Raw genomic sequence first — 14693 nt, 5'->3', positions numbered from 1 at the left:
TGGTGACAAAGTTGAGAGGCCATGGCTTATGTACTCAAAAACCCAGAATGCTGCATACTGTTTTTGTTGCAAACTCTTCCAGTCTAATGTTCCAGCCACATTGGGTTCTACAGGAACAAAGGACTGGAAAAATCTGGCTAGAAATCTGGCATGCCATGAGAAGGCAGCAAATCACCAGAGAGCATTCCACAGGTGGAAAGAGCTTGAGATGAGACTAAGGTTAAAGGCCACCGTAGATGATCAGCATCAAGAGAAAATTGCATCAGAGTCTCTTTACTGGCAAAATGTTCCGAAAAGGCTCATTGCCATTGTAAGAATGCTTGCTACCCAAAACCTAGCACTCCATGCCACTTCAGATCAGCTGTATGTGCCAAACAATGGAAACTTCCTTAAAATTGTGGAGCTGATGGCTGAGTTTGATACTGTACTCCAGGAGCATCTAAGAAGAGTCACCACCCAAGAAATGTACACACACCACTACCTTGGAAAAACTATTCAAAATGAGATCATACGGTTACTGGCAACAAAAGTCAAACAGAAGATTGTGGCAGATCTGAAGTCAGCAAGATATTACTCTGTTGTTCTGGACTGCACACCTGACATCAGGTATAGGGAACAAATTACTTTAATGGTGCGATCTGTAACAACAACAGAACCTAGTGAAAATGTCCCTGCAATGGTGACTGTCAGAGAGCATTTTCTAGAATTTATTGACATTGATGATACTACAGGAGCTGGTATGACAAATGTGCTTCTTAAAAAGCTGGAAGATAACAGGAATTGCGATAGCTGACATGAGAGGTCAGGGCTACGATAATGGTGCCAGCATGAGAGGAAAGAACAGAGGGGTGCAGACACAGATCCAAGAGTTAAACTCTTGAGCTTTTTTTGTCCCAGGTAGTTCTCATTCATTGAACTTGGTGGTCAGTGATGCAGCATCAGCTTCTAGTGAGGCTGCTGAATTTTTTAATGTAATTCAAAGCATCTATGTATTTTTCTCTGCATCAACTCATCAATGGCAAATTTTGAAGCAACATCTGGGAACATCCTCTCTGACACTGAAACCACTGAGTGCCACACGATGGGTAAGCCGAGTGGAGGCGATAAAGCCTATCAAACACCAAATTGGGAACATAATGATGCTATAGTTGCCATTATGGAGGATAATGCTATGACAGGAACTGTTTGTGGGAGAACAGTGGCAGAGGGAAATGGAATCACCAGAAACATACATAACTTCAAATTTCTGTGTGGCTTAGTGTTGTGGCATGACATACTGTTTGAAATAAATGTTGTAAGCAAGAGACTCCAAGATGTTGACCTTGATATATCTGGAGTAATGGAACAACTGGACAAAGCAAAGTCATTCCTACAGTCCTACTGGTCAGATGAGGGATTTCAAAATGTTCTGAAGAGTGCACAGAAGTTGGCAGAGGAACTTCACACTGAAGCTATTTTCCCACCCATTCAAGAATACAAGTCACCGAAGAAGACATTTTGATTACGAGGCACAGGATAATCCCATAAGAGACCCCAAACAACAATTCAAAGTTGAATTCTTTAACCAGATGCTAGATTGTACAATACAATCAGTTGAAGAACGTTTCATGCAGCTCAAGGAACACAGCACTATATTTGGGATGTTGGATGATATTCCAAAACTCCATACTATACCTGAAGCAGCCCTACACCAGCAGGGCACTAGAGGCCGTGTTGACGCATGATGACATCTGCGATATTGATGCGAGTGATTTAGGTGATGAACTGAAAGCCCTTTCAAGATACATTTCAGCAGGATCAACTCCAAAGGCTGTTCTGGAATATAAGTGCACAAATAAGATGACCACCCTCTTTCCAAATGCTTTTGTTGCTCTGCGCATACTTCTAACACTTCCTGTAACAGTTGCCAGTGGAGAACGCAGCTTCTCCAAGCTGAAGTTAATAAAAACACATCTATGCTCCACAATGACACAGGAGAGGATGGTCGGCATTGCAACCATCTCAATAGAGCTTGAGCTGGCCCAGACTGTGGACCTTCAGGAAGCAGTTCAAATCTTTGCAACCAAGAAGGCATGGAAAGCACCACTTTGATTATTCAAACAGATAAAAATGCCAGTGTTTACTATGCAGACAAGAAAAGTTACATTTGCTGTTCAGGTGTTTTGAAAGTTAAATGTCACTTAAAATTTTTGAACAAGGCATTTTAAGTTGTTAGTTCTACTCTTCTCATGGTACTGCTCTGCTACCTACCCCGATAAAGGAGAACAGGAAGAAGACAGAATTCTACTATACTTCGGGAACCTTGGCTGCAAGGCAGCCTGCCAGGCGAGCTGTGAAGCCAGGGCTCTTGGGCTTTCAGGCTCTCAGCAAATAGGCAGGCTACTGTGGAGCCTGGCTCCAACGCTCCTGGCAGATGGGCTGTGGGGGAGTCAAGGTGGAAAGCTGACAGGGAACTTGCCTGGTTTCCTTCAAAAGATTCACTGAAATTGATAAGTTCCTGAAAAACGTTTTACTTTCAATGAATTGGTGGTTTCTGATGGAAAGGCGTTCTGTCAGAAAATTTCCAATCAGCTCTAAGTGTGGTCTTTCTCTCATAGGTTGCTGGTTCAAATCAAGCCTTAAGCTGTTAGCAACCCCACCCATAGAGATTGTTTTACCAGGTTCTGGTTGACATCCATTGACAGGTGGTGGTGTAATGCAAGCTTGCACTGCTGCAGCCTGGATTGTGATTTTTATATGGTTAAATAGAAGATTTTATTTGCCAAAGCAGTCAATCCCGCATCTTACACAACTATTAAATTCTCACTCAAAATTAGAAAATAAATCGAAACATGAGATTTTTTTAAAAACTATTATTCGCTTTTCATAAATTTTGGCCACAGCCTTTAATTACTTGAGATGTGTTTAACCCATGCCTTTTTCTTTCCCCAGCCTGTTTGCACTTTCTGCTTATTTAAAAAAATTCTATTGATGTAAAATAATAAAAAACTTCATGAATACAGCTGACAATATTCAGCAGGAGGTTTTTCATAACATCTAGACATGTTCCTGTTTATCCTTGAATTGAAATCCTAGTGATGAACTGGCAACATTACATGAATTTCCATGGCAAAAGATTTGTCACAAGGCTGTAACATGACAGTGAGCTTGTCTGTCAGAGGAGGCGCCCAAGTTTCAGCCTTCCTCTCCCACAGTTACATTATATTATACATTATACATTTAATACATTATATTTCTGTAATAGCAGAACCCAGAGTGACTGAATTTAAACAAAAAGCAGTGGACTTCCAAATTTGCTGAGGAGTTTTTTTGTCCCTTTTAAAGGATTTGAAGTTTTTCTAAGATTAATGTTAATTGAACAAAAACTACTAATGTACTCATATGTAAAACTCACCAAATCATTTCATAAATACAATCACATTTCTTTATGGAAATGTACATACAGATAACATCACGCTGATTGTGGTGTTATTATTACATAAACATAGATCCTTCTATAGTTGAATTCCTAGAATAAATGTCTAAACTACAGGTACGTGAATTGAATTCCTGTACATTAGGTGTAGTTAAGTTAACACTCCGTCTGCATTTAGATATGAAAAAAATCAATCTCCATCTAATAAAATCTGTTCTGCCTCTCTCAGCAATGCTTGTCTGATCTTTTAAGTTCATCAGAGAGCTCTCCCTCATGACTATTAAAATGCATTCGGGTGTGCTATTGCTCATTACCTTAATCAGGGCGTAAGACTGCAAGCTACAGCCTATTACATTAAAGATGTTCATCAAATAATTCTTTTTATAAAATTCCTAATCTGGAGAAATTCTGGTCTGTTCTCTTTTGAAGCATCATTGTATTTGAGAGAGATGCCTGAATTTTATTAAAGACCTTCAACAGTTAAGTAAATTTGCAAAATTTGAACTGTCCACTCTGTTGTGCCCCAGGTCTCAGTGCATTGCAAAAACTGCTTGGTACCAATGACTAGTTACGTTTTGCCAGACACTTTATTCCTACTCTCTCTACTATACTGCACATTACAAAAAATGACATTCCTTATTGTAAAGTTGGTCGTATGGTCAAGCGAATTTTATTAGGACCTTTATCACTTTGTAGATCTGAAGGATATGTAAACAATTTCTTTTTCACCTTTCTAGGTCCTGGGAACGCCTACAAGGGAACAAATTAGAGAAATGAATCCAAACTACACTGAATTCAAATTCCCTCAGATTAAGGCACATCCATGGACTAAGGTGAGGCTGTCTGAGTTGGATAATGATGGTGTGTGGGATAAATGTAACATTGCAGAGTTTAAGTCCAGACCTTGATTTCTGTGCTTGGTTGCTTTCAAACTAACCTGGGACCCTGTAGTTGAATCAGACCCCAATAGCTGTTTATGTAGGGAAGGAGGACGAATGTACCTAGGCTCTGCATTGAATTGTCCATGGCTCTGTTTTTTTGTGATTTGCCCATAGACATTTTCCAGGCTGGGTATGTATTTATAACCCATTACAATGCACTTATATTCCATCATAGCACAATTCTTGACCTGTGCAAAGAATCTCCTATAAATAAATACATTCTTTAGAGGTGGGTGATGCACTCTTATGGTACAAATACATCATCTGTGAATACAGGAGTGAGACCCACAGTGCAAGTCAGTCCCGTTTCCCATCTCATAAACATAGTGAAGATCATTAGATTTGGAACCCCAGTAATATGCAGTAATTATTTTTTCTTACATTACTTTTAAAAGATTTTTTTTAGTTTGTTTCAAAGGAAGAGAATACTGCTACAAAATTTCTCAATAGCAAGTTAGGAAACCCAGCAACACAAATATGATGATTTTCAAATGCTGAGGAATGAAGTGCATAGATTGGCTTGTGGAAGAGTGCATATATTCCCTCAATTCTGCCAGTGATTAGTTCAAAATCATTTTGGACCAAGCCTTTCACAGTGCTAGAGGCCCCGAGCAGATGATGTAACGTACTTCAGGTTCTTTGAGATTGTGGGCTATGCACATTACTGGAAGTCAAATCAATATTTTGGTAATTTCTTCTCATATGTTCTAAATACATGCTTCCTCTCCCCAACGATCCCTGGGTTGCATTTCCAGATCTTAGTTCTTTATTGCATGTTGGTTCCAAGACTGAGTGATTTATAATACTCAGAGGCTGTTAAATCAGCAAACCTGTTTATATTATGTGTTAATAGAAAAATTTCTGAGATAGTAAAATTTATGGAACTCCATGAAGATTAGGCTTACTTTCATTATTTCAAAATAAATAATGGAAAAAGCTACAAAAATTAGCCTAAGACATTAAAACAGTGAAGTTGTAGTGGAAAATGGTTCCAGTGCTGCATCTGAATGACTTGGTGTTGAGGGTGGGCTTTAACTGAATGCAGTATGTATTGGAGCCATAGCCTGTCCTGGTGCCGGAACACATTATAAGTAATCAGAGTTGAATATCTAACCTGGTTATACATCTCCTCTACCATCTGTAGATCCTTAGGTGTCATTTGTTTGCATATGGCTGCCCCTTGGGCCACAGTAGAGACCTTTTTGTAAAGCTAGTGAAGAATATAATGTGATCTTCATGCAGAAAGTGAAACTGAGAGTTCCTTCTATTTTTACCTTTTATACGCAAGTGAGTGCTTCTCTGGGCTTCTAAATGACCATAAGTGAAATCAAGCAAGCATAGAGCAATGAGAGGAGCTTGCCAGAAGGTTGAATTTCCTTTTGCATTAGCACATGGGATTGTTTTGTTTTGGTATTGAGAACTCTGCTTGCAACATAATGCCTCATTCTCAGTTTGTTATACAACAACAAACTCCTCCCAATACCAGATGGGTATAGAACAGCATCTAAATTAATTTATTGGATTTGGGGAGGTTGACCATCTGATTATGAGTTTTTTGTTCTTTCCTTGCCATTTAAAGTCTCAAGTAGCAAAAAAGACAAGTCTAGAATGTCCTTTCTAACAATCATCTTTCCCTACTCCTTTAAAAACTCTCTTCCTCCAACGTTTTGCCGTTCAGCCATGAAAGTTTTCTGCTCTTCTTGTGTCATCTCTGATGGGATGTGGGGAAACAGTGCTGCCTGTCCTGCCCTTCCAATTGCCCACCTGATAGTTATCTTCAGTTTCTTTTAAACTAGAGTTGCAGAAACATTAATTTGTTAAATTGCAGTTGTTGTTGTTGTTGAGCAGAGCGAAGGAAGGAATGGAAATTAGAAGCATTTGTTATAATTTTTATTAGAATGACCTATGAATGTGTACTGACAACCATTACAGGTTGTCCGCAGGGTTTAATCTCCAGAACTTTCAGCATCAAATACAAACATCTATTACTTGAGCTAATGGAGTAACTTGTTAGCTGGCAGCATTAATAAGTTCTGTTCTCTTCTGTGTGGGCTGGCCATGGCAGGGGCATGACAGACACTTTACTTTACCACATCTCCATACTAATGAAGGTGGCTAGGGAGTTCTGATGTAGAACTCTATTGTCTGCATTTTGTTCCTGAGCCATACATCGGCCACTCCTGACACACATGGATATGCTGTTTCATCCCCCATATCCATAAAAGTGTTTCTGTTCACTAGTGGCTGGTAGGTCAAAAAGAGAGCAGCTGCTGCTGCTACTTTTGGTATCTAGTAGGAGATCTGTTTTCTCAAGTATTAGAGCAACTGCTTTAATATCTGAGAGTCCCAAGTTCAGATCTCAGCAGGAATATATTCCTCATATTGGCATCCAGTTTTAGGCATAAAGCAGGATCCTGATCTTAAGTTTTATTGCTCTGTACACAGAGTTAGAGCTCACATTACCTGACGCAGTGTAGAATGGTCAATACCAATACAGTGGAGATGTCCATGTACAGAACTATGGCTAATGACATATAGTATGAAGGATTGTTTATGTATTCATATTAGAGTAGTGGTGTGTGATTCCAGTACAAACTCAGTTAGTTTGAGAACAAATCTTTGAGTGACACCAGATTTGGCGCTTCTAGCCTTCTTATTGTTTAAAACCTAGTTCAAAGTGTATGTATGTCTAACTCTCCAACATTACTGTGTATAGGCTCAGATAGATGAATAAATTCCAACTTGCTAGGAGATGAAGACAGAAGACAATTGAACCTTCTGCCGCAAAGGGAACAGATAAGCCTAAATTTGCCCCTCAAGAAGGGGAATGATAAATTTGCCTCTCAAGAAAGGGAATGTTCTTTTCTAATATTTATACCACAATCTTTATACTTTTTTGTTCTTGCATATGTCCATTACACTAGGTATGTGTGCATCTTGTGCATGAGTGCCACAGAGTTTTCCCTAGCAGTACCCACAGCGGCAGCCACACCTGCACCCTGCTTTTCCTTGTGCTGCAAGTTGAGGACATAAATGAGTGGAGTCACCCCTCACATCTTATTGGTCCTGCTTTGAGCAAGGGGTTGGACTAGATGTCCTCCTGCGGTCTCTTCTAACCCTAATCTTCTATGATCTTTCAGTTCCTTTTTACCTTCAGTGGTTGGAGTGTGCTGTCAGGTCATTCCTCCGGCAAATGTGCTGTCTTAGCTAGATGATATTAGACTGTTGTTGTGGTTGTCCGTAGTCAATGAACTCCAGTCTCCACCTGATACTAGGGGAGCCTACACCAAGGTCCCTGGCTTCAAACCTTGCTCTGGATGTCACAAGCTGATGCCCATGAGAGACCCTCACTCTCACAGCTTGAAGTGCTCAGGTGAGGGGCGCATTAGGGACAGGTGTTTGATTTGCTGGAGCTTCATGACTGAGACCAGCTGCTTCTTTGGCACAGGCAGCAGAGCCATCAACTGCGTTGACAGCAAAACAAAGGTCCATTTCCGTGTCAGCCACCCAAGAGGCCTATGCAGCTGTGAAGGATCTATTGTGCTTCTTGGTATGGCTCTTGCTGGTCATTCAGCTCCATGGTACCTTGCTGGGGCCATCACACATGGTGCATTTGTAGGCTTTCATGTAGTGGTCTGCTACAGTGCCAACTACACCAGGTCTTGTGCTGCTTCCCTTGCTCTGAATGCCAGCTCTGAGACCAGCAGTAGCTACTCTGGCTCAGCACACAGTACTGATAACCTGGTGGTGTTGCCAGTATTGTAGGCCCATTGTAGATCATGGTCCTGATCTCCAGTGATGCTGCCCAGTATTGCTTTGCACTGGCCTTTGGAGTTCTCATGTTTCTCCTCAAGAGTCTGAAGTGGGTTCCTGCATCTCTCACTTCTGGGAATCCGGGGCATCCTGCAGGGATTGTTCCCATTCTTGGAGTTATCTTGAGTAGGTCAAAAGAATGGGTGTGCCGGGTCTAGGCACAAATCCCTTCAGCCCTGTCAGTGGCCCTAGTGGGTACCATGGGATATGTCTCCAGTGTCTAGATCGTTATCTCTGCTGCATCACAAAAGTCAGTCACTGAGAAGATAAGTTTCACTGCTTAGTACTGGCAAACTATCTAAAGTCTGTAGTGGGCAACCACTACACTACAGAAATATATCCCCAAAAGGGAGAAGTTTCTCCACACAGGCCACTCAATGTTGGTACCAAGATCCCACGGGGCACTGAGGATCAGAACTGCCCATTACTTGCTTCAGGCAGGTATTCTACATTGGTGATTCGAGACCATCCTCAATAAGGTTCTAACCTGCCTCTTCTGAACACCTCGTCCTCCTTACCAGATGAGACCCTGATACTGGAGATGACATCTCTAGTATCGGATGATTTTAAGTCTCATAGACTTTAAGGTCAGAAGGAACCACTATGACCATCTAGTCTGACCCTCCTGCACAACGCAGGCCACAGAATCTCACCCACCCACTCCTGCAATAAACCTTTCACCTATGTCTGAGCTATTGAAGTCCTCAAATCATGGTTTAAAGACTTCAAGGTGCAGAGAATCCTCCAGCAAGTGACCCATGCCCCACGCTGCAGGGGCAGGCGAAAAACACCCAGGGCCTCTTCCGGTCTGCCCTGGAGGAAAATTCCTTCCCGACCCCAAATATGGCGATCAGCTGAACTCTGAGCATGTGGGCAAGACTCACCAGCCAGATACCCAGGAAAGAATTCTCTGTAGTAACTCAGATCCCACTCCATCTAACATCCCATCACAGGCCATTGGGCCTATTTACCATGAATATTTAAAGATCAATTAATTGCCAAAATCATGTTATCCCATCGTACCATCTCCTCCATGAATTTATTGAGCTTAATCTTGAAGCCAGATAGGTCTTTTGCCCCCACTGCTTCCCTTGGAAGGCTGTTCCAGAACTTCACTCCTCTGATGGTTAGAAATCTTCGTCTAATTTCAAGTCTAAACTTCCTGATCGCTAGTTTATATCCATTTGTTCTTATGTCCATATTGGTACTGAGCTTAAATAATTCCTCTCCCTCTCCGGTATTTATCCCTCTGATATATTTATAGAGGGCAACCATATCTCCCCATAGCCTTCTTTTGGTTAGGCTAAACAAGCCAAGCTCTTTGAGTCCCCTTTCATAAAACAGGTTTCCATTCCTCGGATCATCCTAGTAGCCCTTCTCTGTACCTGTTCCAGTTTGAATTCATCCTTCTTAAACATGGGAGACCAGAACTGCACACAGTATTCCAGATGAGGTCTCACCAGTGCCTTGTATAACAGTACTAACACCTCCTTATCTTTACTGGAAATACTTCGCCTGATACATCCCAAGACCGCATTAGCTTTTTTCACGGCCACATCTTATTGGCGGCTCATCGTCATCCTGTGATCAACCAATACTCCAAGGTCTTTCTCCTCCTCTGTTACTTCCAATTGATGTGTCCCCAGTTTATAACTAAAATTCTTATTATTAATCCCTAAATGCATGACCTTACACTTCTCACTATTAAATTTCATCCTATTACTATTACTCCAGTTTACAAGGTCATCCAGATCTTCCTGTATGATACCCTGGTCCTTCTCTGAATTGGCAATACCTCCCAGCTTTGTGTCATCCGCAAATGTTATTAGCACACTCCCACTTTTTGTGCTGAGGTCAGTAATAAAAAGATTAAATAAGATTCGTCCCAAAACTGATCCCTGAGGAACTCCACTGGTTACCTCCCTCCAGCCTGACAGTTCATCTTTCAGTATGACCCACTGTAGTCTCCCCTTTAACCAGTTCCTTATCCACCTTTCAGTTTGCATATTGATCCCCATCTTTTCCAATTTAACTAATAATTCCCCATGTGGAACCGTATCAAACACCTTACTGAAATCGAGTTAAATTAGATCCACTGCATTTCCTTTGTCTAAAAAATGTTTCTTCCTCAAAGGAGGAGATCAGGTTGGTTTGGCACGATCTACCTTTTGTAAAACCATGTTGTATTTTGTCCCAGTTACCATTGACCTCAATGTCGTTCACTACTTTCTCCTTCAAAAATTTTTCCAAGACCTTGCATACTACAGATGTCAAACTAACAGGCCTGTAGTTAACTGGATCACCTTCTTTTCCTTTCTTAAAAATAGGAACTGTGTTAGCAATTCTCCAGTCATATGGTACAACCCCATAATTTACAGATTCATTAAAAATTCTTACTAATGGGCTTGCAATTTCATGTGCCAGTTCCTTTAATATTCTTGGATAAGGATTACCTGGGCCTCCTGATTTAGTCCCATTAAGCTGTTGGAGTTTGGCTTCTACCTCAGATATGGTAATATCTACCTTCATATCCTCATTCCCATTTGTCATGCTACCATTATCCATCCCTAAGCTCCTCATTCGCTTCGTTAAAGACTGAGGCAAAGTATTTGTTTAGATATTGGGCCATGCCTAGATTATCGTTAACTTCCACTCCATCCTCAGTGTTTAGCCATCCCACCTCTTCTTTCCTTTTTTTCTTCTTATTTATATGGCTGTAGAACCTTTTACTGTTGGTTTTAATTCCCTTTGCAAGGTTCAACTCTACATGACTTTTAGCCTTTCTCACTTTATCTCTACATGTTCTGACCTCAGTAATTCCTTGCTAATCCCTCCCATCTTCCACTCCTTTTATGCTTTCTGCTTTTTCTTAATCACCTCTCTGAGATGCTTGCTCATCCAGCTTGGTCTACAACTCCTGCCTATGTATTTTTTCCCCTTTCTTGGGATGCAGGCTTCTGATAGCTTCTGCAACTTTGACTTGAAGTAATCCCAGGCCTCCTCCGCCTTTAGATCTATAAGTGCTTCAGTCCAATCCACTTCCCTAACCAATTTCCTTAATTTTTTAAAGTTAACCCTTTTGAAATCAAAAACCCTAGTCACAGATTTATTTTTGTTTATCCTTCCATTCAGTTTGAACTGAATTAGCTCATGATCACTCGAGCCAAGGTTGTCCCCTACAACCATTTCTTCTGTGAGGTCCTCACTACTCACCAAAACCAAATCTAAAATGACATCCCCTCTTGTCGGTTCAGCAACTGCTTGATGAAGGAATCCATCAGCTATCGCATCTAGGAAAATCTGAGCCCTATTATTACTAGCACTTGTCCTCCAGTCTATATCTGGGAAGTTAAAGTCTCCCATGATCACGCAGTTCCCATTAGTATTTACTTCATTAAACACATTAAAGAGGTCTCTATCCATATCCAGATTAGGTCCCGGCAGTCTATAGTGCACCCCAAGCACTATCTCAGGGGAGGCTCTAGTAGCTTTCTTCCCCAATGTGATTTTTGCCCAGACAGATTCTGTCTTATCCATTCTATCGCTTCTTATTTCTTTACAGTCTACCTCATCATTGATATACAATGCTACTCTACCACCTTTGCCTTTATTTCTGTCTTTCCTAAACAGCACATACCCTTCAGTACCTGTAGTCCAGTCATGACTACTATTCCACCATGTTTCTGTTATCCCTATAATATCTGGTTTCCCTTCCGGCACCAGTAGCTCTAGTTCCTCCATTTTGTTACCTAGGCTCCTCGCATTGGTGTACAAACATCTTAATTTTTGCTGTTTGGCCTCACTCACTTTCTTCACCCGATTAGGCACGGACATTCTACCGCCAGTATCACCTATTAGACTGGTATCCACACTGCCCTTCCTCTTTATGTCCATTCTCCTACCCACAGCTGTATCCTTTCTTACTTCATTTTCTTTCCCCTCAGTGTTGAAATCTGGTGTGGAGATTACCTGGACATCTCCCCCAAATTCCTAGTTTAAAGCTCTTTTAATCAGTTGTGCCATCCTCCATCCTAGAAGTCTGTTTCCCTCCCTACTCAGAGGGAGTCCATCCCGAGAGAACAGTCCTCTGTCCATGAATGCCTTCCAGTGGCCATACATCCCAAAGCCCTCCTTTTAGCACCAGTGCTTGAGCCATCTGTTGAGCATCATAATCTTGTCACACCTTTGTTGCCCTTCTCTAGGAACAGGCAGAATCCCACTGAAGATCACCTGAGCCTTGATTTCCATAAGCGTCTTCCCCAGCCTGGCATAGTCTCCCTTGATACGTTCCAGCGAGAATCTATCGGTTTCATTTGTTCCCCCATGAAGGACGATCAGTGGATTCTTTCCCGCTCCCTTTAGGATCCTCTTCAGCCTCAGGTCCACATCCCATATCTTAGCCCCTAGCAGACAGCACATCCTTCTGTTCTCTGGATCAGCTGTGGTTACAGGCCTGTCTATCCTTCTCAGTAAGGAGTCCCCAATCACGTAGACCTGCCTTGTCCTGGTGACGGTGCGATTCTCCAGTCTATCCCCTGTTCCCTCTGGCTGCAAGTCCTTTCTATTCCTATTGTCCCTTGTAATTCTCTTCAACCCATCCTGTATCCTCCTGGGGCTCATATTTGGTGTTGTCTCCATTAACTCTTCGCCTTTTCCTATAGGACTACCAAGAACTCTCAAAAAGGATAGCTGTGTCCCTGGGAATATATAAATAGAGCTTTCAGAGAGAAATCCCCACAAACTAGACATTTTACACCTGGCTGCAGCAGGGGAAATTGCTCTCCTTATAAATGAGGCAGTTACACAGCCTATACAAGCTTTATGGCAAACCCCCTCATCCCTCACACTGGTGGCAAAGCACACAGAACACAAATACCAATTGTTCTATTACAAACAGCTTTATCCACACCCCTCACTAGGCTCCCTGATCATGGCAGGAGTAAATGTGAGACACTGCCAAGCTAGAGAAAAGCAAGTCCTAAAGAAAAGGATACAAAGAAATTGGGCATTTTTGGTAGAAATGTGGGTTAGTCAACTGAGAAGTTACAGCTATGTATAGCAAACCATCAGCCCCTGTTTGCCTATTATGATTATTCAAATCGGGATGTTACATCCAAATTCCTCAGTTAGCTGCCCAAGGACACGAGGGGTGAGTTTGTCTTTCCTGATGGAAGGTTGACTGGTCGCAAGGTCCACTCTGCAGGCCTCCCTGGATGCGGCAGACTCAGCTTAGCTGCCAGAGTCATGGCAACAGCCGTAGCCATGTGCCACTCCTCATAGCTCCAGTCATCAGGATTTCCTGTAGAAGTACAACCCGTCCATCTCGAGATCATTTTCTCTTCCCCTGTGACGAGGACCTGCTCTATGCTTATCCGCCAGTGCCATTGATTCCCAAAATAATTCTCAAGCTGAAGCAAGAGTGAGGCAAAATGATATTGTGCCAGCCTGGGCGAGGTAGCCATGGTACTTGGACCTGTACAAGTTGTCCATCAAGGAACCTTAACCTTCCCCTGCCCCCCCAACCCCCATCTTTAGTCACCGAATCATGAGCAGGTGTTGCACTGTAACTCTCAGTCACTACGCCTCATGGCCTGGTTCTTCAGGTAGCTAAACCCAGAGGAGGCACACTGTTTGGAAGTAGAGCATAATGTCCTACTTAATAGTAGAAAACCATCCACCAGAGCTCCTTACCTTAGTAAGTGGAAGGGTTTCTCTACCTGGGTGGCTAGTGACAATGTGTCTCCCACACAATGATTCAAAAGATTTGGGACTGTTTGTTGCACCTAAAAGAGTCAGGTTTGGATGTCAGCTCCGTCAAAGTGCGCCTTGCTGCAATATCAGCGTTTCGTGCCCAGGTAGGACTGTAGTATCTAAGGGTATGTCTACACTGGCAGAGTTACGGCGCTGGCAGTTACAGCGCCGCTAAGAGAGCGCTGAAGGGAAGCCGCTGTAGTACGTTCACACTGTCAGCTGCCTGCGCAATAGCGTGCTCACACTTGCAGCAGTATTCGAAGCAGTGCACTCTGGGCAGCTATCCCACAGAGCATCTCTTCCTCTTCTGCCACTAAGAGTTGTGGGAAGGTGGAGGGGGTTGCAGGGCATCCTGGGTCCTGTCCCACTGCCTGTGATGCATTGCTTCACATCCCAGAAATCCCTGTGCTTCCGTCCGCATTTGGTGCCATCTTTCAACAGTTCGTATAGTGCACTCCCTGCCTCTTCAGTCTGCAGGAATGGATCCCTCACTGTTGACCAGTATTCTACTCACTCTGACCAACACGTGATGAGTGGCAGTGGAGTTATTCCTTAAACTACAAAGGCCAGAGGAGTGCAACATTGATCTCACAATGGGTAGTAGCTATGACACAAGATTGGTTGTGGCATTCACGGAGGTGCTGACCACAGTGGAACGCCGCTTTTGAGCTCGGGAAACGAGAACTAACTGGCTAGGATCACATCATCATGCATGTTTGGGATGACGAGCAGTGGCTGCAGAACTTTTGGATGAGGAAAGCCACGATCATGGG

The 14693-nt window shown here is 42.5% G+C and overlaps 1 protein-coding gene across 4 annotated transcripts in view; it reads left to right on the top strand.

Moving 5' to 3' along the window:
- Positions 1–14693, top strand: part of GSK3B (glycogen synthase kinase 3 beta) — a 264258-nt gene that overhangs the window by 194175 nt on the left and 55390 nt on the right. For all 4 annotated transcript variants that reach the window (XM_074974595.1, XM_074974579.1, XM_074974570.1 and 1 more), the window contains exon 8: positions 4153–4248. In XM_074974595.1, coding sequence (XP_074830696.1) covers positions 4153–4248 — 96 coding nt within the window. The remainder of the gene's footprint in view (positions 1–4152; positions 4249–14693) is intronic.

This window comes from Natator depressus, chromosome 1, assembly GCF_965152275.1.
Source record: "Natator depressus isolate rNatDep1 chromosome 1, rNatDep2.hap1, whole genome shotgun sequence".
In the NCBI taxonomy this organism is placed as follows: Eukaryota; Metazoa; Chordata; order Testudines; family Cheloniidae; genus Natator; species Natator depressus.
Note: the sequence above shows the minus strand (reverse complement) of the source record. Positions and strands in the feature narration are given on the sequence as shown.